Source organism: Haliotis cracherodii, unplaced genomic scaffold, assembly GCF_022045235.1.
Source record: "Haliotis cracherodii isolate W230 unplaced genomic scaffold, xgHalCrac1.p SCAF_11, whole genome shotgun sequence".
Taxonomy (NCBI): Eukaryota; Metazoa; Mollusca; class Gastropoda; order Lepetellida; family Haliotidae; genus Haliotis; species Haliotis cracherodii.
In genome coordinates this window covers 22,179,902-22,203,600 of record NW_027266266.1, presented here as the reverse complement: position 1 = coordinate 22,203,600, position 23,699 = coordinate 22,179,902, and the positions used below count along the sequence as shown (strand labels likewise).

Sequence of the window (23,699 nt, the reverse complement as noted above, 5' to 3'; positions counted from 1 at the left end):
TAATATATATTAGTGCTGGGTCCGCCCTTGGTGTCATTTATGGGATTGTCTGGTTCAGACTCGATTATTTAAAGATTTACAGACAGCCGTCATATAGCGGTGTAAACAGCAATAAACAAACTGACTGACACAAACAATGGCCACGTTTGACGTTCATGAAAGCTGAAATGTAGACGAAAGCAGCGATCCTGTGTTTTGTTTGTGTCATCGTTGCTTACAGTAATGCATCTTCAGGCTGACCTGTCGACAGACATTGATCATGTCATCTCTTCAATATCAGTCAACTTTACGTTAAAACATTGCAACAATTAATGATGACCACCTACAATTAAATAAGATTCAAATGCATCTCATATAACCATAACGCTCCACACATCGACCGTCACTCCAAACAAACATGAAAAACTGACGTAATTAGTGATGGGCGTCGAAATACTGTACGATAAGCACCCACGCAACTCAGTTGAGAAATGACTGTTACGCTTTACGTGGAGGATTTATTCTTTGTCAGAAGTATCATGGTTCCAGATATATCAGAACAGTCTGTTGCCAGAAGCTAGAAATAGTCACATTATGCTTATCAAGTAATTTTATCAGATTTTGGTTCTGATGGGCTTGGGTTTAATGAAAATGCCAAGCTACCCTGACTCGACTCTAGAGAGTGGGTTGGAGATACTGCAATCAAGGCTTCAGTAAAGATCAGCTCAGAGATAATAGAAAGCTAATAGTTGCGTCATGGTTGCGTCTATCTGGCGACGTGATGTGATGGGCCCAATTTAGCTATTTCATGATGATTAGCGAGTGAGTTGGGTTTAACACCGCTTTGAACAGAATTTCTGATATATCACGGCGGGTCAGCTTATTGTGGGAGTGAGTGAGTGAGTATGGTTTTACGCCGCTTTTAGCAATATTCCAGCAATATCACGGCGGGGGACACCTGAAATGGGCTTCACACATTGTACCCATGTCGGGAATCGAACCCGGGTCTTCGGCGTGACGAGCGAACGCTTTAACCACTAGGCTACCTGACCGCCCGCTTATTGTGGGAGGAAATCGCCAAGTGATGTTAACTGCAGGGCAAAAGAAAGTACACCCATGTTTGGTGATGGCTAGATTGAAACAAACAATTAATATTCGATGGGGATGTATTTCATACGAGTATCATAGTTGTGTTTTGCACCTTAAGCTTGCAGTGTTTCGGCGACTGTTTTTAGCCTAGTAACGTTTTGATAACGTTTGTAAGTCTTTTGGTCAAATCCTGTGTATATTTTCTTTTCCTCGGGAGTTTAGGTGTTTGACGTTTGCCATTTTGATGAAACCCACAAGCACAGATATGGTGCTTACGAACCAAGGATACACGAGAGAGAGAGAGAGAGAGAGAGAGAGAGAGAGAGAGAGAGAGAGAGAGAGAGAGAGAGTGTGTGTGTGTGTGTGTGTGTGTGTGTGTGTGCTTGTACTGGACCGTACTGATCCCGATTTATAGCACTAGCCCACTGACATACCATGCTGACTCCGAGCCGCCGACCAGTCTTTGTTTTACCCCTTAATGCCAAGCGCCAGACAGGGTAACAACAAGCAATATCTTTCAAAGCCTTTTGGTATGACGCGGCCGGTGATCCAACCCCGGATCTTGCTTTCTACTGGGGGATGCACATAGGCGGTCCGATCGCTTAGTATTGTGTGAGGAAAGCCTAGAATGACCTACTAGAAGTCATTTCACTTGGGTGAAACCATGGACGGGGATGGATTCTCACAATCAAAGGGATTTAATCTGACAGCTTTATGGATTCGAAGCCAGTAGCAGTGACGGAGCTAAGTGACGAATTCATTGACCCTCGCCATAATGTTTGGCGTTGAAACATTTTCTTCGGCCAGTATCTTATGTTTATAAAAAATATACGATAAATAAATAATTATTTGTTAGGCCTCTTGATGAAGTCATGTTCTGGCAAATGGTTATAGTTTAGTGTCATGTAACCTTAGCTCGGAATTATTATTATTATTATTATTAATAGTAGTAGTAGTAGTAGTAGTAGTAGTAGTATTTGAATATAGGTTTAGATGTATTCATCACACACAAAGTTATTCCGTTAAAGGTTGAGACAACTCACTCATTTTTAACACGGAAAGGCAGGCAGCCAATAGTCTATTTTTTAGCATTCTACCTTTGTAAAACAGATCATATACAATGATATATGTTCAGAACATCTCTTCAGAGTCATGATCGAGAGAGTAATCTTAGAATACACGCAACAGTCCAAACACTCCCTAAAGAGTCTATAAGATGTGAACTTTTTCTACCATGTCCATGGATATGAAAAATAAAACCTAATTTATCCAAGAAATTGCAGGATAAGATAAACTGGCCTAAGGATTAACAAAATATTTCCCCATTGAAGATACATACATACCCTGGACCCATTCACCACCAAACCCTTGTTTTGTGTCCGATTCGAAGCTAAAAATAGCATTCCGGTGAACACTGCATGCCGGTAATGAGTCGTGATATGCGATGACGTCAGCATCGATTGCGCTATGTTTTCGCGCGCAAAGTAAGTGTTATGGGTAGAACTAAATTACCAGTGATTATACAGCGTTTAATTGGCTAACCTAACATGTGTTTTACCTTTGTTAGCATAAACCTAAAACAATCAGGCCACGTCTTCGAGCGGATTACGTGTGTGTGTGTGTGTGTGTGTGTGTGTGTGTGTGTGTGCGTGTGTGTGTGTGTGTGTGTGTGTGTGTGTGAGGGGGCGGAGGCTTGGGTAGTATTGCATGTTAATAAGTTAATATTCATCATTATCCATGTGTTCGTGACGTATATTTATATATTATCACTTGTTAAACCTTGTCACGTATTGATTTCTAACTGAGGTGTGTCCTTCATTAACCGAGATCATAATTTATTAAATGCCATCGGCACCAAAACACAAGGAATGTGGCAGGTCGCACCTAGGAATTACTGTTCAAAACGTTACACCAAACCCACTCAATCATCTCGTGAATGAGAAAAGACATATTCTCGTCGTGAGCCTTTTGCTTGAAACATCAGGCATTAAGAAGCAGAGTATAAGACAAAGTACAATGGTGGCAAGAAAACATCATTAAAGTGTGTAGACGCACACACTCCATTGACGACATCACCAGCAACACCAACAATCATAAGCCCACACTACGGAAACTCCGTTGTCTGAAGCCATATGTTATTATGACCACTTGGCGTTTGTGTTTCCGGTTGGAAGAGGCATATTAATGTGGTTGCACCTGACATCTGTATGTGGGGCTTGCGATAAATACAACACTCAGAACATGAGAATTAGTTGTTTTTTTCTTTTTACCAATATTCTTAAGAACGTCATACGACTCTTGCTCAAAAAGTGTTTGATTAGGGTTACAACATTCAAGGTTTGAGTAAAGCTTTCAAAAAGTTTTATGGTTGATATTCCAAATATTACGCATCATTGACAAAACTGTTGTCCCATGCAATTCCCTATTATGACTTGTACCATGTGTTTCCGGTTGTTTTGTCGGGTGAATAATTGACTTGTCTTTGCATGTGTTTGTGACGGGTGACACCGGTGTGGAAGGATATGCTCACCTTAATTTCGCGAACATCTGGTATCATCACTATTTGACAGTGATTCATAAACCCATGTTCATGGTTAATTCGGAATCGTACAGTCGACCCAGCTTTTGTCCCAGATTTCTTATGATTATGAAAATTGTTTTGTCGTTATTATTCACAGTTATGTGTTTTCAGTTATGGGTATGTCATAGGGTACGGTAAAACAAGAATGTGATCTGATTATAGGTTAGTGACCTCGGAAACGTTTGGACATTTTGCTGCGGACGAATACCTTTCTTGATACAGATCAATAAAAACAAGAGTTTGCCACTAACGTGGCTATATCCCCCGCCCCTGTTGCAGAATGTATGACATAATTACATCTAAACAAACTCTAACCTTTTTTAACCGCGGTGGAACTTGTCATAGAAATTGTGAAAAAAAGAAGAGTTTGGAACCTAAAATTTCTAAATAGCAAAAGGCAGCAGTTCGGCATGTACTTGAAAGACCTGCAAAGTTTCATGAAAACATACTGAACGGTTTGTGAGTTATGCTCCGGAAACGAAACGTGACGGACGGACGTACGGACAGACAGAGCCCCGCCCAACAAATTAAAAAAAATATCGTTCACCATTGCGAATTAAATCATGTATTATTTCTTATAAGAACAATTCCGTTTTGGTTGATTTGTCTGAACATTCGGTTCGGGTATCATGGAGGCAACTGACGTTATCCCTGCATCATACCGCCATTGCATTCCGGGTGATGCTGTATGTCTCACAGCTGTTTGTATACATGTAGAAAGGGTACGCAGTTTCAAAGGTAATTTCCGGGTGTAAGGTACCCAATGGCATCCGCACATTTGAACATACATGTTAAGCTCCTAATTCCCATCGAAACCGTCGACGTACACTCATGATCTAAAGCGTCATTTTGACGTTGTCATGACGTCGTGTTACTCCATAACAAACACATTGCTGATAAAGATCAAATCTCTTCTGTAAAGCTGCCATCACATTCAGGAATCAATAACATATACAGTATAACATATCGGAACCTTGTTACACACAGACCGCTATCACCGGTTTCAAATGTACATGACTGTTATCATTACATGCACAGTATTCAATCATACATAGATAAGTAAATACAATTTTTACACAAAATATGGTTTTCAGGTGGACGTAGATATCAGTAGTAGAACGCGCTGGGTATTTATGGGTTGAAGGGATTAAAAATTACTCAGCATTAAAGTGCACATTTTTAGAGCTTTCTGAAAATTCTGACTCTTTTGTGCTGTGCATTTTAAGCATACTTGGATTTCTGTAATAATAGGAAGAGAGATATTTACCTCTTTCATGTTTAAATTCTGAGAACATGAAAAGGTTTCTACGAATTGTCACCAGCGGAAGTTTGCAGCCGAAGGAAACACAACCCCATATCATGACAGACACCCCCCCCCCCCCCCCCCCCCCCCCCCCATGCTAAGGTCTTTTAGATATTCCTTGGAGCAAAACGCGTGTTACGTTGCCTCCAAACACGTATTTGACCATGAACAGTTCGTAGCAGCATTCGACACTCGTCAGACCAATGGATCCTTCTCCAGTTGGCCAAGTTCCATCGACTACGAGCACGACACCATATCAGACGATTCCGCTTGTGCCTCTCAGTCAGTTGAAGAAGTTTTACTGGTCTTCTGGCGTTATAACCAGCCGCTCTGAGGCGAAGCCTTACGGTCATCGTCGAGAGTCTCTGATGGGTAATCCACTGCAGTCTTAAATCTGTTGAAGTGGGAAATGGGTTTCGTCTGACTATCCTGAACAGACATCTATCCTCTCTGTTAGAGGTCTTTCTTGGCCTACCAGACCTATGCCTGTCATTGACATCATTGGTTTGACCATGTTTGACAATCAAACGAGTGATAACACTGTGATTGACTATCCATTTTTCTTGCAATGGCCCTGCATGACATGCCAGCATTTTTCATGCCTCTCACTTGCCATCTTTCAGCGTTCAAAACTTTCTCCTCACATCTATTGGAAGGGGAATCTCACACAAGAGCAAAATGCAACTACGTGTCTGAAACTTGAATTTCACTATTTATAGGGTAGGGGAACTGCAGCAACAAGTTAAAGCACGCTTTCCTTGTGGTATCCTGACAAATTTGGGTTCATGAAACTATGGAAGCCTAATTTAGTCATACATCATCATATTTCGTATTTCTGATTCCCACACGTGAAATCAAGAGACTATGAATATGGTGGCGCTGAACTTTTGTGCATGTGTATATTTAACACGGGGTATTCCGAACGACAGTTACGGGTTTTATGATTATATCCATACAATCTAGGCCATATATAAGTAATTCCACAATGTCCTTCTTATCAGTTTTAAAAGATTTAATCGAGAACACGTCAAAGTATGTTTCGAAGCAGAGTTGCCAGTTTGAAACTAGTGTCGTAAAGCTTGAGAAAGCTGCCTCCTGATTGGCTAATGTCGATTTCTTGTCAATCATTTCATTGGTCGGTTAAAATTCGCGAAAGGTCGTTCTGACGTGACCCGTATGGGGATGTCCTCAGATCTTTGTTTAGGGGTAGCGAAATCTGATTTTAATGAGATTGTGTTCATGTCGGCATATCATTCATGATATATGGTCTTTTAACCACGTTTTTCAAAGACCAAGTTGACGAAGAATTGGGTGGTTTCGTGGAGTACGCACTAAATCTATGATATGTATTTAGTATCTTGTAATAAAAACATTAATGACAAAGTTATTACCAAAACACACAGTCCATGCTGGTTACGGTACGACTATCAAAGGTTTGGCACTTGGAGAGCACAACTGTTATATTGTGTTTTACTTTAGGCAACTGAATAAACAATAAAGTATGTATTGAAAACTGGTGTTATGTACATTTTACTGCTATGGCTATCACAGCCAGCTGTAACGATATCATCAACGCAGAGAAAAAACAAACTGAATAAAGAATAACACACACTATGCAAATATATCAAGTTATTAATGAGCCAAAGCCTCATTGATTTTTCTTTAAAATTCTAACCAAGCTTTCGCGTACGCATTTGTAACATTATCGTTAGTGCTTAAGACATAAGTGCAATCTAATAAGTGTCTTGTTCTGTTGCAGTGACGACTGTCGTTCAGCGAATGGGTGTGCTTCAACGACTCAAACCCTTATATTCCACTGAGAAGTGTGGCGAGGACGTTGTTCGAGGATTTCAGTGTCGATTGTGTGAATATTTATCACTGATCTGAAGACCCCAAGTTTGTATCGATCAAGACAATGTTTACCATTTAGGCTTGGTGTTACGAAATGGTTATGATATAACGCGGATTATCGATGGAGCCTGAATTGATATTTTTGAAAACTTGATGATTATATCAATTGAAAATGTGATAGAAGAGTCCGAGTTTATGCACAAATATCAATACTGACACAGTCAGGAAGTACATTGCCATTAAACGACGTTGGACGAAATCATATCGCTATGGCAAAAACACAGCTATCATCTGCTCCAGAGAAAGAGAAGGCCGGACAGCGGGACAGCGATGTGGCCACTCCTTGTCGAGAAAGGTCAAGGACGCCTTCTGGGAGAGACAGAGTTGTCGCCCCTGTAGACCATATGTTGATCCCACCTGCAGGTTGGAATGAAAACCAGAAAAATCGACGACGGAGCACCATTCATTCGTATACCCTTCAGCATTACCAAGCTCTTCCCAAAGATGCCCAAACGCTGAAAAAGGTAAAGGAAATGACATCAGGAAAAGCTATGAAGAACATTCTTGCCCTCAGTGTTGCATTTATGTTTATTTTCACAGCATTTGTTTCCCTCCAGAGCCTCCAAAGCACTTTGCATCCAGGTGGAGTGGGAGTAGTCTCCCTTAGTTGTGTTTACGGGACGACCGTTCTTTCATGTCTCGTTGCCCCTTGGCTCATCAACAGAATGTCTACAAAGTGGACAATGGTCGTGGCTTTTGCGATGTTCACTGGCTATTTCTCAGCAAACTTTTATCCTATGCATGAAGTTCTTATCCCACTCGGAATCGGTCTCGGGCTTCTGGCGGGCCCTTTGTGGAGTGCACAAGCGACATACATCACGACATTAGCCTTGACGCATGCGCAGCACGAGAATATCGTGGAACCGGACGGATTCATCAACAAATACATGGGAATTTTCCTCGGCTTTTACCGAAGCAGTCTCATCTGGGGGAACATGATTTCGGCTTTTGTCCTTTCAAGCAACTCTACCCTGGAATATCAAAAATACAGCTTTAACAGCACGCAAACAAGGGAAGTTTGTGGGGCTCGTGACTGTCATATTTACGACTCGGCCGATGGCACGTATAACAATGACTACAGACCGCTGCAGGGTTCGATACCTGATTCCACGCGTTATATGCTGCTGAGTATTTACCTTGGGTGTGGCATCATGGGAATTGTAATACTGGTGGCGCTTGTGGATAAAAGCAACGTCGGAAAGCAGGATGCGGATCCAGAATTCTCACTGTCATCCAAAGAACTGTTTTTGTCGACATTGAAGATGTTCAAGGATTCGAAGTGTGTGCTGCTCATTCCCCTCGTGATGTTCGTTGGCCTTGAACAGGGGTTCATGTTCGGAGACTTCACTAAGGTGAGTTCATCAATGAATACATTTTGGTCCAGTTAAGCTATTGTCTTGTTTTTAGTGAGCATCTACAGTAAACTACGGTTACACCGAACTCAAAGTTCGTTATAACCGTAATTCGTTATAAGCATATATACAGGAGAACTACAGCAAATAGTCGGGACTAAAAAGTTAGTTCTTTATATCCGTTAGTTCGTTATAAGCGTGTTCGTTATAACCGTAGTTTACTGTATTTGATTTGTTGGGGAGGGGATTGTTTAAGAACAATCCATTTATTTCCTATCTGAATCCAACAAACTATGTATTTACGGAGCACCATCAAACAATCTGTTCATTTTCACTTTAACTACAAAAATGACGTTTTGGTATTTTCCAAAAAACTAAGTATTAATTTTTTCACCATTGCAAACAAACTATTCATTTTGGGGTAATTTCTAAACAAACACTTCATTTAAAACATCTTCCAACCCGACCTATAGTAGTAAAAATGATGCTCCCTTATCACAGTTTGCAATGCTGACCAGTTAGGGAGGAAGGAGTTTATTCTATACTACTCAACGTTTGATAGCGATAATCAAATATGTTTGTTTGTTTGTTGTGTTTGTTGCATAACGCCGCACTCGGCAACATTCCAGCTACATGAAGGTGACTATGCTTGTTGTAAGAGGCGACTAACAGGATCGGGTGGTCAGGCTCGCTGACTTGATCGATGCATGTCATCGATCCCAATTGCGTGGATCGATGCTCATGATGTTAATCACTTGATTGTCTGGCCCAGATCCGATTATTTACAGACCGCCGTCATATAGCTGGAAAATTGCTGAGAGCGGCGTTAAACAACAAACAAACAAAAACGAAGTGAACTGAAACACATGAAAAAAAGTGTACAAGTCACAGATGTCCAAGAAAGGGGGATAAGACCCCCTTGCAGTCCCTCTGGATCCGTCAACGAGTTATCAATATGAATTCCCCGGCACAGCATAAATATGTTACAGGTAACTAACGAGAACGGGCCAGTCGCCCGAACTCTCACTTGTCACCGTATCCACGTGGCTGCGTATTCTGCGTAATAACCTCACGCTCTATTCAATGCGACAACCCATGCTGATTGTACGAGGCGATTAAATGGATCGGGGGTCAGGCTCTTTGATCGTTTCTCATAATATCAATCACTGTTTACAGGCTGTCGCCATCATAATTAGTGCGGCGTTTAACAACAAACAAACATTAATAAAGCAAATCAAAATCACTGTATAATTGAATAAGTTTTGTGGTCATTTCATTAATATATGAGAGGCGGTTTGGTAGCTTAGTGGTTAAAGCGTTCGCTCGTCACGCTGAAGACCCGGGTTCGATTCCCGACATGGGTACAATGTGTGAAGCCCATTTCTGGTGTCCCCCGCTGTGATATTGCTGGAATATTGCTAAAAGCGGCGTAAAACCATACTCACTCACTCACTCACTCATTAATATATGACGTCGAAGTCCGGAAACCAGTTATTGTGTTGGCCGTTTATCAAGAGAAGCCATTACGACATTGGTTTGTTCCTAAACGTGAGCACATGTTTCATTGCATTCATTGCCTGGACTGCTAATTTGCTGTCGTCTACGAACAGTGCCAGGTCTGTTCTGGAAATAGTCTACTGTGTGTTCTGACGTAGGACGTAGACCAGAAAACGTGTTTCATGCCAGGCACACAACCAACCACACCCAAATCTGTTATGTATCAATCACGACCACGACGTTACAGCACCGTGGCAAGTCTAATATAATTATGGCGTGATCGTGGCAGTGGACGTTGTTCGTAATGGCGTTTCTAGTTTCATCAAGTATACATGTTGTAGTTCATATGTATTAATTCATTGGACATGAAAACCTAATGCATTTGGTTAAAGCATGTACACGTACTTTGTACTCAACCCTCTCCCGCCCCCATGGGCCAGTAGAAGAGCGTGTGTCGTTGCCTTGACCGCTTCAAACCAAGAGTGAGTGAGTTGGGTTTAACGCCGCTTTTAACAGTATTCCAGTTATATCACGGCGTGTCAGCTTAATGTGGGAGGAAAGCTCGAAGTGATTCAGGTCTCAGACGTTTACCACTTCGGTGAAACCCACGAGCACGGGTATGGTGCTGACAAACCTAGAAACATAATTGAGGCGAACCGGGATTCGGACACACATTCAAAGGTTTCTGGTGTGCCCAAAGGACGCAACTCTCCACAGCGAATCGCGGCGCCTTAGACGACTGGGCCACCCGTACCCCCTCAAACCAAGAGACGCTGGATGATACCTTGCCTGGCGCTCGGCTTTAAGGGGATGCAACTAGGACGGTCGGCTCAGAGCCAGAATATTGTGTCTGAGGGTGGAATCCATTGTTAAAATGTAGCATGGTCTCCCGATGGGCTAGCTCTATAACATTGGACTAGTACAAACAGCCACAAACACACACGTGCATGCACGTGGCCATATGAGTTAAGTAATATTGAACGCGACCTTAAACGCCATTTCACCTAATCTCACTCCGTATTTTAAGTCATACGACCTAGACACAGTTCCACATTAACAATATATGTTTAATTAGTGCTAATATGGACATCGAAATGACTAATTCCGCACTGCTATGAAATAATTTTAAAATGGAGGCAAGAATTGTTGACATAATTACATTGTATTGCTTTCACAAGCAGAGATTACAACATTATTTTATATGCAAGAGCTTTTGTGACTTGTTCCGGCGGCACCATCCCAATACCTCATGGAGATGCGGGTTCGTATAGGTCCCCGGCAACCTATGCTGGTTGTAAAAGGCGATCAAATGGATAGGGTGGTCAGACTCGTTGACTTGGTTGATTGCGTGTCGTCGTACCTCGACGATTTAAATCGTTGCTCATAATATCGCTCACTAGATTGTCTGGTGCAGACTCAGTATTCAAAGCCGCCGTCATACAGCAGAAGAATATTGCCGAGTGCGGCGTTCAACAACAATCACAAAACTAAACGTCTACACCCTGGGCGTCACTTCGTCACTTTTTTAAACAAGCCATGTTGTATCTGAAATGCTGTTGAACAAACAAACAAACAAACAAATAATGATGAGGACTCCAGATAGGACTACAACAGAGTGTGAGTGAGTTTGGTTTTACGCCGCTTTTAGCAATATTCCAGCAATATCACAGCGGAAATGGGCTTCACACATTGTATCCATGTCGGGATTCGAACCCGGGTCTTCAGCGTGACGAGCGAACGCTTTAACCACGAGGCTACTCGACCGCCCCGACTACAACAGACATAATTAAAACAGTGTATACCGCATTAAGAGTCTACACATCAAAACTGCGCCCGACGTCCTAGATCAGAGACGCCATAGACTGCGGAAACATCGTTTTCTGGAAGGAATTGCTTAGATACGTTAGGAACTGTTCAATATAATATCGTTGCTATTTTCTATTCTAGCCTGAGGTTAAACAGTGGGGACCTAAAACGTAATTCTTACAGAAACCTATTAGTACCTGTCGCGGTCTCGGAGGAACAAATTGCTCTGTCCAGACCTGATGGATGGGCACAGAACGGATTAATCAATCCACGTCAGCGTATTCATTCAAGGGCAGGATAATGGTTTGCGATAAGAGAAAAATTCCCACCCTCGAGGGTAAGGAATATTGTCATGTTTGATGTTGTTCCAGTTTGAATGGTTTGGGGAAAGGGAATATATTATCACCTCCGCATGTACTCAATTTTTGCGAAATGTGTCCTGATGAAAATGTTGTATAGGCTTTATAAAATATTTAACTATGTCCAGTGTGGGTCCGTGCGGTGAAGTTAAAATGTTGGGAATCTAAAGGTACATTTGTCTTTATTGAAAAGGGCAAGCTGTTTGATATTTGTCGATTTTCATTTCGCGTAACCCCACAGGACATATGGGTTGAATCTAACAGCATGTAATGCTAAGATTGGGTATTCTGATTTATCACTAGAATATTCAGAGTAGGTCACACTTGTTGTATGCGTCCGTTACATTTCTACGCCGCTGACCCGCGTGTGCTGCGTTTATTTCTAAACATTCTATTTCAAACGATGCATAAATTTTACGCGAGAACCGATTTTGGTAACCTTGAATTCATCCAAGCAGGCGGTCAATGCCAAAGTTTCGCAGGAATTGACACTTAACAGAAGAAATTAGCGCCCGAAAACCTTTATCAGATTTCCCTGGAGAGTTTCAGTTCCAGGTTCCTGGAAGTCTCGGAGAACCGTAATTACTGTGTCAGCCCGTACTCTCGGTTTGGAAAATTGGCCAAGATGCTTTTCACTTGCGCACGTAACTGGTATTGGTTGAGGAATTCAATTTCAGAGGTTACGAATCGATGGTCGAGTTTTAATGGCCGCTGGTCAGGCCTTTGGCTCCAAAGTAATGATCAGGGGATACAGGGAACGTGTAGCTTTAGTAAAGTGGTTGAAGTATCATTTGAAATGAGGATGGATGGAGCATACGGCCCAGGGGTGTTCATGTTTGTTTCTCAGTGTTTTCAATTAAAGTCGATATTTGTGTTGGGAAACTACTCACATCTTTACTCACGAATTAAACTTACACATAGGGACGTGTAATATTGCAAGAAGAACTTATCTACGGTATAAGACAGCAATGTATATTAACTATATTTTAGACTTTACACACGCGAAAACAGTTATGAGGAGCGTCATAAAACTCCACCCTGCCGGACTCCTGGGTCCACTTGCACAAAGCGATCTTAGCGCTAAGACTATTATAAGCCTATGTTAAAGTATGGGAGTTACGATCATCGTAGCGCTAAGATCGCTTTGTGCAAGTGGGCCCTGGTTACAATAGGTCTCCAGCAAAATGTGCTTTAGTCAGGCTCAGTGCCTTTGCAGATTGCATGTTATCGGATCCGGAAGACATGGGTAATTGCAAATAATATCAATCACTGAATTGTGTGGTTCGAATTCGAGCCAGCGTTAAACAACAAATGATTGCCCTGGGCACAAGCCACAAAACCATTAATTTTCCATAATCAATATATATGTCTTGTAGAACCATGTCCATGTTAGGTGTTTTAATTGGTCTTTTATTTCTAGATCAGGTGGATCAGCAAAGGAAGGGAGTTGACTATTTGACAGATATTGAACGATATCAGATGTGGTGCATGGAATGGGGTTTAACGCCGCGTTTAAGATTATTGAACATATATAGAACGATATCAGATCATGGATATAGCTGAAGTTAAACGTCTTGGCCGTATTTCCTTGTTTAGAATTTGACAGTCGGAGCAGGAAATCCATACGTTTAAAGAAACAGACCAGTAAATTTCAGGGGGGATGGCCCAGTCATCTAAGGCGCCGCGATCCGCTGTGCAGATTTGCGTCCCTTGGACACGCCAGAATCCTATGATCGTGGGTTCGAATCCCGGTTCGCCCCGATTATGTTTCTAGGTTTGTCAGCACCATACCCGTGCTCGTGGGTTTCATAGAAGTGGTAAACGTCTGAGACCTGCATCACTTCGGGCTTTCCTCCCACATTAAGCTGACACGCCTTGATATAATTGCAATAATGTTACACGCGGCGTTAAACCCAACTCACTCACCCATTCGCTCAGTAAATTTTAGATGACATGGGATCCATTTTTGACAAATTGAAGATTGACTTTTGACCTTTGAAGATACTGATGTAAACATAAAACGTCAAAACGTCACAAAACGTCAACGCCAGAGATTATCTCAATTATCTGCCGAGAACAGATTCCATTGGCGCAAAAGGCAAAAACAGCCGTGTAAATAATATGAATTGATCACTGAAAATCAGTGAAAGACCAGGTCTAGCGAAAAGGTTACGCATGTCCTGCACTGCCGGTAGCATGAATATGTAAGTTTTTGTTGCCTGACGCCACACAGCTTTCTCAACGGTCACCACATTTAGTGACAAATACCACTTGGATCAAGGAATGGCGTTTAATCTTGGAGTTTCAAGTTTGTCGTGTAGGATAGTGATGTACAATATTTTGACATAATTATATTTCAGTCTTTTCTCTCCTGAGATCGCAAACATTCACAGAAATCCATTCAACCCCACTTGTGTTAAAACTATTCGGTGAATATAAAGAAATTTCTTGCTTTAAGCATTAATGGTTAATTTAAGAGACTGGCATTTGGTCCAACATCTGCAGGACCCAGCAATCTATGTCTCTCTGTACCGAAGGAAGTTTATGGAGCTTTGGAATCCAGGTTTAGAGTCAAGCATAATTTTGATAGAACTGATGCGTGATTTTGGCATATTTCTTCCCTTCTGAGATCGCAAACATTCACAGAAATCCATTCAACCCCACTTGTGTTAAAACTATTCGGTGAATATAAAGAAATTTCTTGCTTTAAGCATTAATGGTTAATTTAAGAGACTGGCATTTGGTCCAACATCTGCAGGACCCAGCAATCTATGTCTCTCTGTACCGAATTTTATGGAGCTTTGGAATCCAGGTTTAGAGTCAATCATAATTTTGATAGAACTGATGCGTGATTTGGGCATATTTCTTCCCTAGGGCTTCCTATCCACTGGCTACTCATTGCAGCATGCAAATCAGACCAACAAGCGTGGAAATGAGGCTGTTTGTGCACATCCAGAGCTGAAACGTTAGAAAAGCACCTCACGTTTCCTTGCATGTCAAATGTACCGATGTGATATTTCTGATTGAATTTATACATTTTGACAGGAACGTCAGTTCTGATTGATGGATCGCGTGACTATTCTTGAAACTTTTCTTCAAGAGTCCGTAATGTTATCATAGAAACTATTTTCTGAGAATAATGCTTACCTATTTTCGCGTAAAACGACCCAAGGCGTTTTTCAAAACACATTATCTCGTCGTCTTCGTGCATTGAGAACTGTTGTACCGGCTCTCTTCTATTATGGGCCATTATTTTCACAATATCACTTCCATAATGACTATAGATGAGGCAAAGGCGATCATAATCAAAGAAGCTCGACAAAACAAGGTGTTCCTCCTTCCCAAATGATTTTCAAAGACGTGCTTTAAGGAAGCAACTCCCCTGAGGACTAATTAGATAGACGATGGTGTTTCGCAAACATCCTCTTAGTAATAGAAAGTTGTCACGAAAGCCATACGCGCCATGATTAATGTTGGTTATATCTTTATAAAGGGCTATTTTTACAGAAGAACTTTGTCTCTTGTCGATTTGAAATATTTTATAACTTCACGATAATGTCAACGCCGTGAAGCATATTTAATAGGCGGAATATTTATCTTTTCTTCGCCTTAAATGTCAAGCATCTAATGTGACCACAGTTATAGAACTCACAAAACTATCCAATAACTTTGTATTGTTAATATTTCGGAAAGAAATCATTCGAGTTCCTACTTTTCTAGAATCAAACATGGATCAAACAGGCTCTTGTGCCATTCATACTTTATCTATATTCTACTTTTTCAGTCAAAGAACATTGTGAAAGTTCAAAGTTCCGAGATAGTAGTGTCGTTTCTTAAAACTGTATTTTTTCCTCCATCAGTCAATGCCAAATGCATCGTTGTGGACAATTCAAGTCACATCACGATCAATGTTGTCACGTTCTTCGGTATGAAGTACAACGGCTGTATAAAAACGGCATCAGTTACATTTTGAGAGCAGCTGGAATAGCCAAAAAACAAGGAAGCACTTTGTCGCTTTTCTGATACGAGCCCCTCGAATCATCAAACACACAGACATCAGGAATTGGATAATCTAGAAAACAAATATTGTTGAGTTTAGTTTAGTCTTTTTCTCTTCCTTTGTTTTGGCAAAGGCGCTAATGCGACAACGGGGTTTATAATGAATGATGGGCTGTTCGCTAATCTTGTTTACCACCTCGCGGTAGCCGGGGCAACGCGCATGTACTGTAATTTCATTCGATAATCATCACTGTGGCTAATGTAAATGTATAGTAATCTTATAAGGAGCAGATGACCTTTCAGCCATTGGCCACTACAGGATGACCGAAGGATTAAGGCAACGTCTTCATCACCCAAAATGCATTGACGTCGTTTTAGGCAGGTCAGCGATCCCAGAACTAGCCCTGCATTGTTTTAGTCTTGATCTCACGTGTGAACAATAGTTCAGTGTGAGTTCAGTATTTCAGTTTTATCACAGTGTGTTTGTTAGATGATGATGAAGAATACTCCAAGTGTGGCAGGTCGTAGACGTTTCCGTCTTTGTTGAAACCAAACCTGGCAACACGATAAGAGTGAACCGGCATTAAATCCCGCAAATATTGAATTCTGGCACGCCTCGGGGACGCAACTCTGCACAGCGAATTCAGGCGCCCCACTCACTGATTACAGTTGTCTAACTAACCTTTGTGCAGAAATTGACACAAATAAACTACATTGGACACTGACGCTTTTTGTCAGATATCATTTTGGTAACTGGTGCACCAGACTGCATATGCCCTCCAGCGTAGCGTTAGAGTCCTTTTTTGCAGAAAGAGCATTCTCGATTGTAGTTAAAAAATGTTGAAATCTAGACACAAAAAGCCGCTGATATGTTGCTCGACCTGAAGGGAACGTTGATTGAAAGTTGGACACTCTGGTCCTACAAAGTGTCACCACCCGATCTTCATTAGACTGCTGTCATGACCAGCTCACGGTATTGAGGAAGATCGACCTGCACTGAGCGATGGATCCCGTCGAATGAATCAATTCCAGATTCATTTGACGTTATGGTTTACATTAAATAATGGGAAGTATTTTAAGAAAAGGATGGGCAATGTATCAATGCGTTCCTGGTACTATTGACAAGAATACGCCTCAAGGCTCTGAAGCTCACCTGCATGTTTCTGGAATACAAACGCATCATCCGAAAGAACGTACAATTGTGAAGGAGAACATGAAGCAAATAAAAACAACAACAGATGTTTCTAAACAACAGACATCACCACATCATGTTGTCCTTTTAGCGAACACCAGGTGTCATCATTGATTTTCAATGATCCATTCATACATCTTTTTGCCTTTTAGGCCCAATGGAATCCGTTTCGTCGTTTTGTTAAAGCATTACACCAATATAAATAGCAAAACTAATGTTCATAATTACAAGTTAATGATTGCTGGCAGCCACAGCGACGCATGAAGGACCAAAGATTGACGCTGTGAAAGATAGTACTTACAGACATACCACATAAAACATTAACACAAATTGCTGAATAATGGCATTTGAAATATGGATGTGCGGACATATACATTTACGTCGTAGGCTTGTTCTCTAGGCTTCATTCCTTTCAAAAACCAATATTTCACATTTGCTTTTACCTGGTCGTAACAATTTTCAAAGAACAGCATTATCTTGGTATGTAACATCCGCTTCTAAATACCCTAATATCAAGTTCCAATTGTAATACCAGAAATTACACATGGAGTTGATTATAAGCTTGTCGGGCATGAGACAACAGCGAATATCCAGATTTTGCCCCTCAAGGCACTTAATTATTTGTATTTGTGGATCTATGACAATATTGTTTAAACGCCAGTAGAAATCAATAGCATGGCGTCCATCTATTTCGACTACTGTGTGTCATTTGTCTTAGTTATTTGTCTGGCCTTTCTGTTGTCTCGCAAGAGGGAGAATCGTCAGAGAAAGTAGCTTATTATTGCGTTCTTGAAAACGCTCGTCAGGCAGCAGTTTCACAAATTAGATTGTGTCGTGATGCAAGGGAGAAACTATCTGTTCCTTCTGCCAGCACAGTTTTAACGTTTTTGCTCTTCTGAAATCCATTGCAACAAGCGCCACTGTTTTTTGCAATGAACATTGCCGCCAAGCACTCGTGCCTTAAAGAACGCTGAAATGCTTGATCGTGTTTGTTGTGAGATGAAACATTAAGGTTAACTATGTTATTTTTAGAGTAACATCTAGTCTCTGAAGTTAAAATATTTTACAGAAAGACCAGTTGTTGATTGATCTTAATAACATAAACATAGGAGCCCAGAGACATTTCTAGAAGATTCTGGAAATTCAAGGATTATGTCGCTTTTGAGTTTGTGTGTGAACGCTGTATATTGAATTATGTTCACCTTAAGAGAGAAAATTTATGGATGTCAACTTATTATGAGGAACACAAGATTTCGGAGTATATGCTTACTATATGCTTTAAATGAATGCTAGGATGCAGAGAACAGATAATAATAACAACAAAGCCACTCTCTTATGTGTATCACTTCTGCAAGACTTCACCTTCTTCGTTTACAAGAAATGCCCTAAGAAACTGTTATTAATATTTGTGGGCCCAATTGGTTTGTAAATAAAATGCAGAATTAGCCAAAAAAAATTAAAAAAAGGTTCAGGCAGTTGGCTTCAGATTATGGTCGTTGGGGAAACTGGAAATACACATATCATATATGTGGCCTTATGGGAAAACACACTACCGTGCCCCCATACCTAATCGCTGTTACAATCCGCAGATTTGCAGGATTATGTGAGGCATGTTTTTACATTTTCCAATACCAAAATACGTAGTCCTTTTGTGGCCGTTTGCTTATATTATTGAAATGTCAAGATACAAAGTTGAAACTTCAAGATGATATGTTGAAATATAGATCAACCATATGTAAGTTGAAATTTCAAAATAATGAGCTACCTCAGAATTCATTGTGTGAACATGAGTTGTTAGTTCCTTCGACTGGAGACGGCAAATTGTGAACAAGTAGTCCTGAGTCTTGAAATCTAGATCTTGAAACTTCGACAAAAAAATATAAAAGGCAAATGGCCCTTAAAGGCTTCCGTACAATTACATGTTTTTTCGGATTTTTTTTCAAAGTATGATTACAGGCAATATATTTTCCATGTTTTTGTTAAGGTAACGTTTATACGAAGGACTGGTTGATGGGTGTTGCATATGTTTTTGGCGGGTGCCACCTTTTCGACAAAACATCACTGTTTGATAGGATATAGTCAACATCGTACTGTAGACTTTGTTTAGGCTGTGATTTCTTATGATTATGGAATGAATTTTGTTGCTTTTATATACATATATTTCCATGGGAAATGTCAAGGCAACACCAACTGTTTGAATTTTAATTGAATGATCAGGCCACATAGGATACGTAAGAATGATGTATTTTACATTTTAGATATTGATTTTGAAGAATCAAAGGTTTTCAATATTTCCCACTTGGCAGACATTAATATTACATCAATCGATGCAAAAGCAAAAAAGTTGTATTATTGATTTCAGAGTTTTATATTTTCTCTTCTGCTGAACCTTTGCTTTGGCCTTGGACTTTTTGTCAGCTACATTTTGAGAGGGTTGGTGATTAAAGTACTAGATATAGTAACATAGTGGCTGATAATAAAAACAGACACTGGATCTTGCGAAGTAAAACACGGTGATACGCGGCCACCACTTTCTAGATTCTTTTGCAGTATATAGAGAAAGTTGAGTTGAAGGTGTCACTGTGTGTGCAATAATCTCCGATCTCCAGTTTGACAGACTGACATTTATTCAAGACGAATAACGGCACGGGTCTTCTTTCTTTTAAACCTGATACGTTATCTGCCACGCCAGAATCAGTTTTTGACTTGAGACTACGATAGCGGATTCCGTTCAGATCTTGGCTAGGGATCTGGTAACAGGTTTGACTGGCAGTAGGATGCAGGACTGGAATAAAGATGGAACTGATTAGTTTATCTTTCACTTTTTATTTTTGCCCGTTCTTATCTTAATTTGGATACGTGGCATATGATCTGTCAGATTATTTAAAAATTGATGTATTTGAGATATACAACAATATTCCAGCCATTCCATGGCAATTTTCAGCTGCATGCAGCAGTATTGCAGCCATATCACGGCTATTCCCGCTGCATGCAGCAATATTCCACAAGGCCCACCGCCCCAACAGTTCTAAATGACACTTTGAGGATTGATGAACCCATTGTGCTTTGAAGATGGTGCGATCTTTGTCCGCATTTCATCAGTGTCAACAAAGTAGGGACATTTTAGCTACTGTGGATTAATACAGGAGCCCGTGTTCATCACCTATTCCTAGAACGAAATCTTGGTAATTATCTGACTTGGCAATTGAAGGACCATCATGCGAGACGCCTCCGATGCTACTGACATGAAGAGAGGGACGACCTTGGATTGATTAGAACTCCTTTCACCCGCTGCTCCCCTTTCTTCTGCAAATGAACATTTGTAATTAATGAGATATGGTGATGCAGGGAGGCGTGCACGAAATGCATTGAACGATATTGGATTTCCGATTTTTTACAGTCTCAAAATAATGCCATGGAGACGCTGAAGAACTGTCTTGGGGTGAAGATATTGTAGCTGAAATTTTATTCCAATTATTTTGTGGAGACCAGGCTTGATGTATTGATTCGATCCAGCCAGTTCCGCCAGGCACTCGGTCTTTTTATAGGATCGTATATAAAAAACGATTATTTTTCATAAAATAAGTTCTAATTGGTTCGTAATGTCGAACTTGATAACTGCATTTGAGTCCTCCAACTACTTTCCGATGACTCCACTAAACTTAAAATAGTACAAGAAGCATACCGATGTCACCATTGCGTCACGTTCAATCGTATATTTTCTGCCAACCTTAAGCCAATTAAGCTACTGCACAATGCAGTTTAGGAAAAATACGTTGCTGATCATCTTATCTTCGATTTTTGGCTAGAATCCCAGATTTTTTTAACCCATTATACCAGTTATTTAACCAAGCATGTTAAAAAAAGATGAATTTTCTACAAGTGCAATCAATATGTTTACTCTTACCAACCGCTATCAAAATGGTTGAATGTCGCTTAAGGGTACTAAACTGCTTCCTTAGGTTTGGCACACTGTAGCCGATATTTAATGTATACAGGGCGTATGTGTAGCGTATATCATCAAAAGCAAACGATGCATAAACCTAGAAGGACCATGTGTGATAGGACCGTTGTTGGCACAAATACTCTATGCATAATTTATGACATTACGTTTGTTTATTAAAGTTATCAGACGTGTTCATGTGGATGAGAATAAGACTTTTATATAACACTTATATCACTTATAACAAGGCTGAATGTTTAGGTAATGCGGAAGTAAATCCACGATGTGTTTTGCTAAGCGTTGAACATGGGCAAGTCTTAAGCCCAAGATGATTTTCGTGGGCGAGATATGTATTCTCAAAAGAATTTCTACAAAAATAGTTCATTGTACAATTTCGGTTATATGCTGAGCATGTGTTAATGATTCACTATCAAGAGGTGACGATACCAGGTGTTTGCGAAAAGGTGAGCGTATCCGTACCCAGTGGTGGCATCCGCTGTAACAAACCATGCAAAGGCAAGTCAATTACTCACTAAAACACATTCATCTAGGCTCACGAACGTGTTCATAGTTTCGCACCTCACTAGTACGCTTTTCATAACGTTGGGCCATTTTTATGAGTGAGTGAGTGAGTGAGTTGGGTTTAACGCAGCTTTTAACAGTATTCCAATTTTATCACGGCGTGTCAGCTTAATGTGTGAGGAAAGCCCGAAGTGATGCAGGTTTCAGGCGTTTACCACTTCGGTGAAACCCACGAGCACGGGTATGGTGCTGACAAACCTAGAAACATAACTGGGGTGAACCGGGATTCGAACCCACCATTTGTATGAACAAGATCAGTCCAGATGTTCATCCTTTATGACGTATGAGAAATAAAAAACAGCCATATGTACATGTAGTTGTCTGCCATATATTTCAATGTTTCAATATACTTTAAAATCTTCGTTATTTCTAGATGGTCCAAACTTGCCTTAATCCTACCTCGTCTTTTCTGAATCCCCAAATGCTTTTCATACCAGTACTTCAAACCTTTCCATAATTGTGAAGTCTTTACTATTTCCAGTTACGCAGTGTGGCAAAACGTACTCTTATCCTTCCTCCTCTTTACCGAATCCCGAAGGCCTTCAGCATCAGCGATATATGCAGTAGATTACATCGAAGACGCTGTCTCCTTGCATAAATCCCTGAAATTTTAGAAAATAAATGTAAGCCTTTCCCTTTGAGGCAGGGCTGGACAGCCATGTCTGAACTTTCACAATCGCTGTCTGGGGCAATTAATAAAGGCTCCAAGATCCAATTTCATCAAAAGTCAAAGCCAATTTGGATCTCGGTCCCGAAAAGGACATACGAGGGCTCCCTATTGATTACCTGTCGCGCGTGGAGTTTGGACTTTGACTATTTGCTTGAGGGGAATCGCGATATGTCACATATGATAAGATTCAATTACTTGATGAAGCTGTATGAATATTTCATCGTTGTGTTTTCTCATGATGATCAAGGACACTAAGTGGAAGCTTCTGCCAAAGGACTCAGGATCTGGATCACCGACTGATCTGATAGACCTGAGAGGTGATCTCAGTCAGGCTTCAGCGGTGATCTCCGTCAGATACGCATCCACGATGCATGGCCGGATTACAAATTGACCGACAGACGCCTCGCTAATTATTCAAGGTGATTCTGAAATTGTGTCAACAGAATCCTTCAGTCGGAAACTTGTTGCTGATGTGTGTTGAGATTCCATGGCGGTATTCCCTTGTGCAATTTCCCAAATACTCCTTGCCAAATCCCCAATGCCTTACAAAAAATGTTGTAGATTAACATTGAAGAAACTGTCGCCTTGCTGAAATCTCTTAAATGTTAGAAAGTATAGCTTCCCTTTGAGGCACGGCTGAACAATGATGTCTGAACTTTCACAATCAACGTCTGTCCTTCAGCTTGGAACCTTGTTGTTGAAATGTATTGAGATATCGGTATTGCCTTTTGCAAAATGTTAATTTTATAGTTTTGTTTGTGCAATGATAATACCATCTATGTCATTATTATGCAGTTCACCTAGTAGTATCTCAACCCTAACGCCTTCATTTTACCACTCACCACTAGTATCTTTCAAAGGTATCCATTGCCCAGTTGCTCGTACGGCAGATTGTTTACACTGCCACTTCCGGTTGTCTCGTTCTGAGTTTATTTCTTAAATTGTTTACAATGTTTTTTATCACTCTTGTCAGGCTGATTGCCCTTGTTTTAGTGTTAGTCTCCCATAGCCCTGTTATCTTTAACCAACATCCATGTAGATAAATTAATTACATACTCCCATAATGTCGTTCACTACCGGGCATGTGCAGTGCTGAGGAAATGACGTCACATGCGTATTTATGTAAATTCTTTTCGGCCTCCATCTTGTAGTTAAACCATCGTTCTGTCAGGTCAATTTGTTCCCCTCCAACCAGCCCTTCACCACCTTGGGGCTAGTAGGTTTAGGTACATTATTTCGGTAATGGCGTCTCAAACTATTGCTACCTCAGGCAGCAGCATTACATGGCTTGGGGCCCCCAAAGAATTCCTTACCAGCCACCGGTTTCCAATTGCACAGGGTAATCTACCCACAGGGTACCCCTATCCTTCAATTTCATAATAATCTGCTCCCTCTACACCTCTCTACACGCAGGGTATACCTATCCTCGCAGGCCG

At 40.8% G+C, this 23,699-nt stretch overlaps 1 protein-coding gene across 3 annotated transcripts in view; it reads left to right on the top strand.

The window, feature by feature from the left end:
- Positions 1-23,699, top strand: part of LOC139456333 (protein unc-93 homolog A-like) — a 99,884-nt gene that overhangs the window by 10,547 nt on the left and 65,638 nt on the right. For all 3 annotated transcript variants that reach the window (XM_071237974.1, XM_071237972.1, XM_071237973.1), the window contains one exon: positions 6,712-8,215. In XM_071237974.1, coding sequence (XP_071094075.1) covers positions 7,073-8,215 — 1,143 coding nt within the window. In that variant the 5' untranslated portion in view covers positions 6,712-7,072. The remainder of the gene's footprint in view (positions 1-6,711; positions 8,216-23,699) is intronic.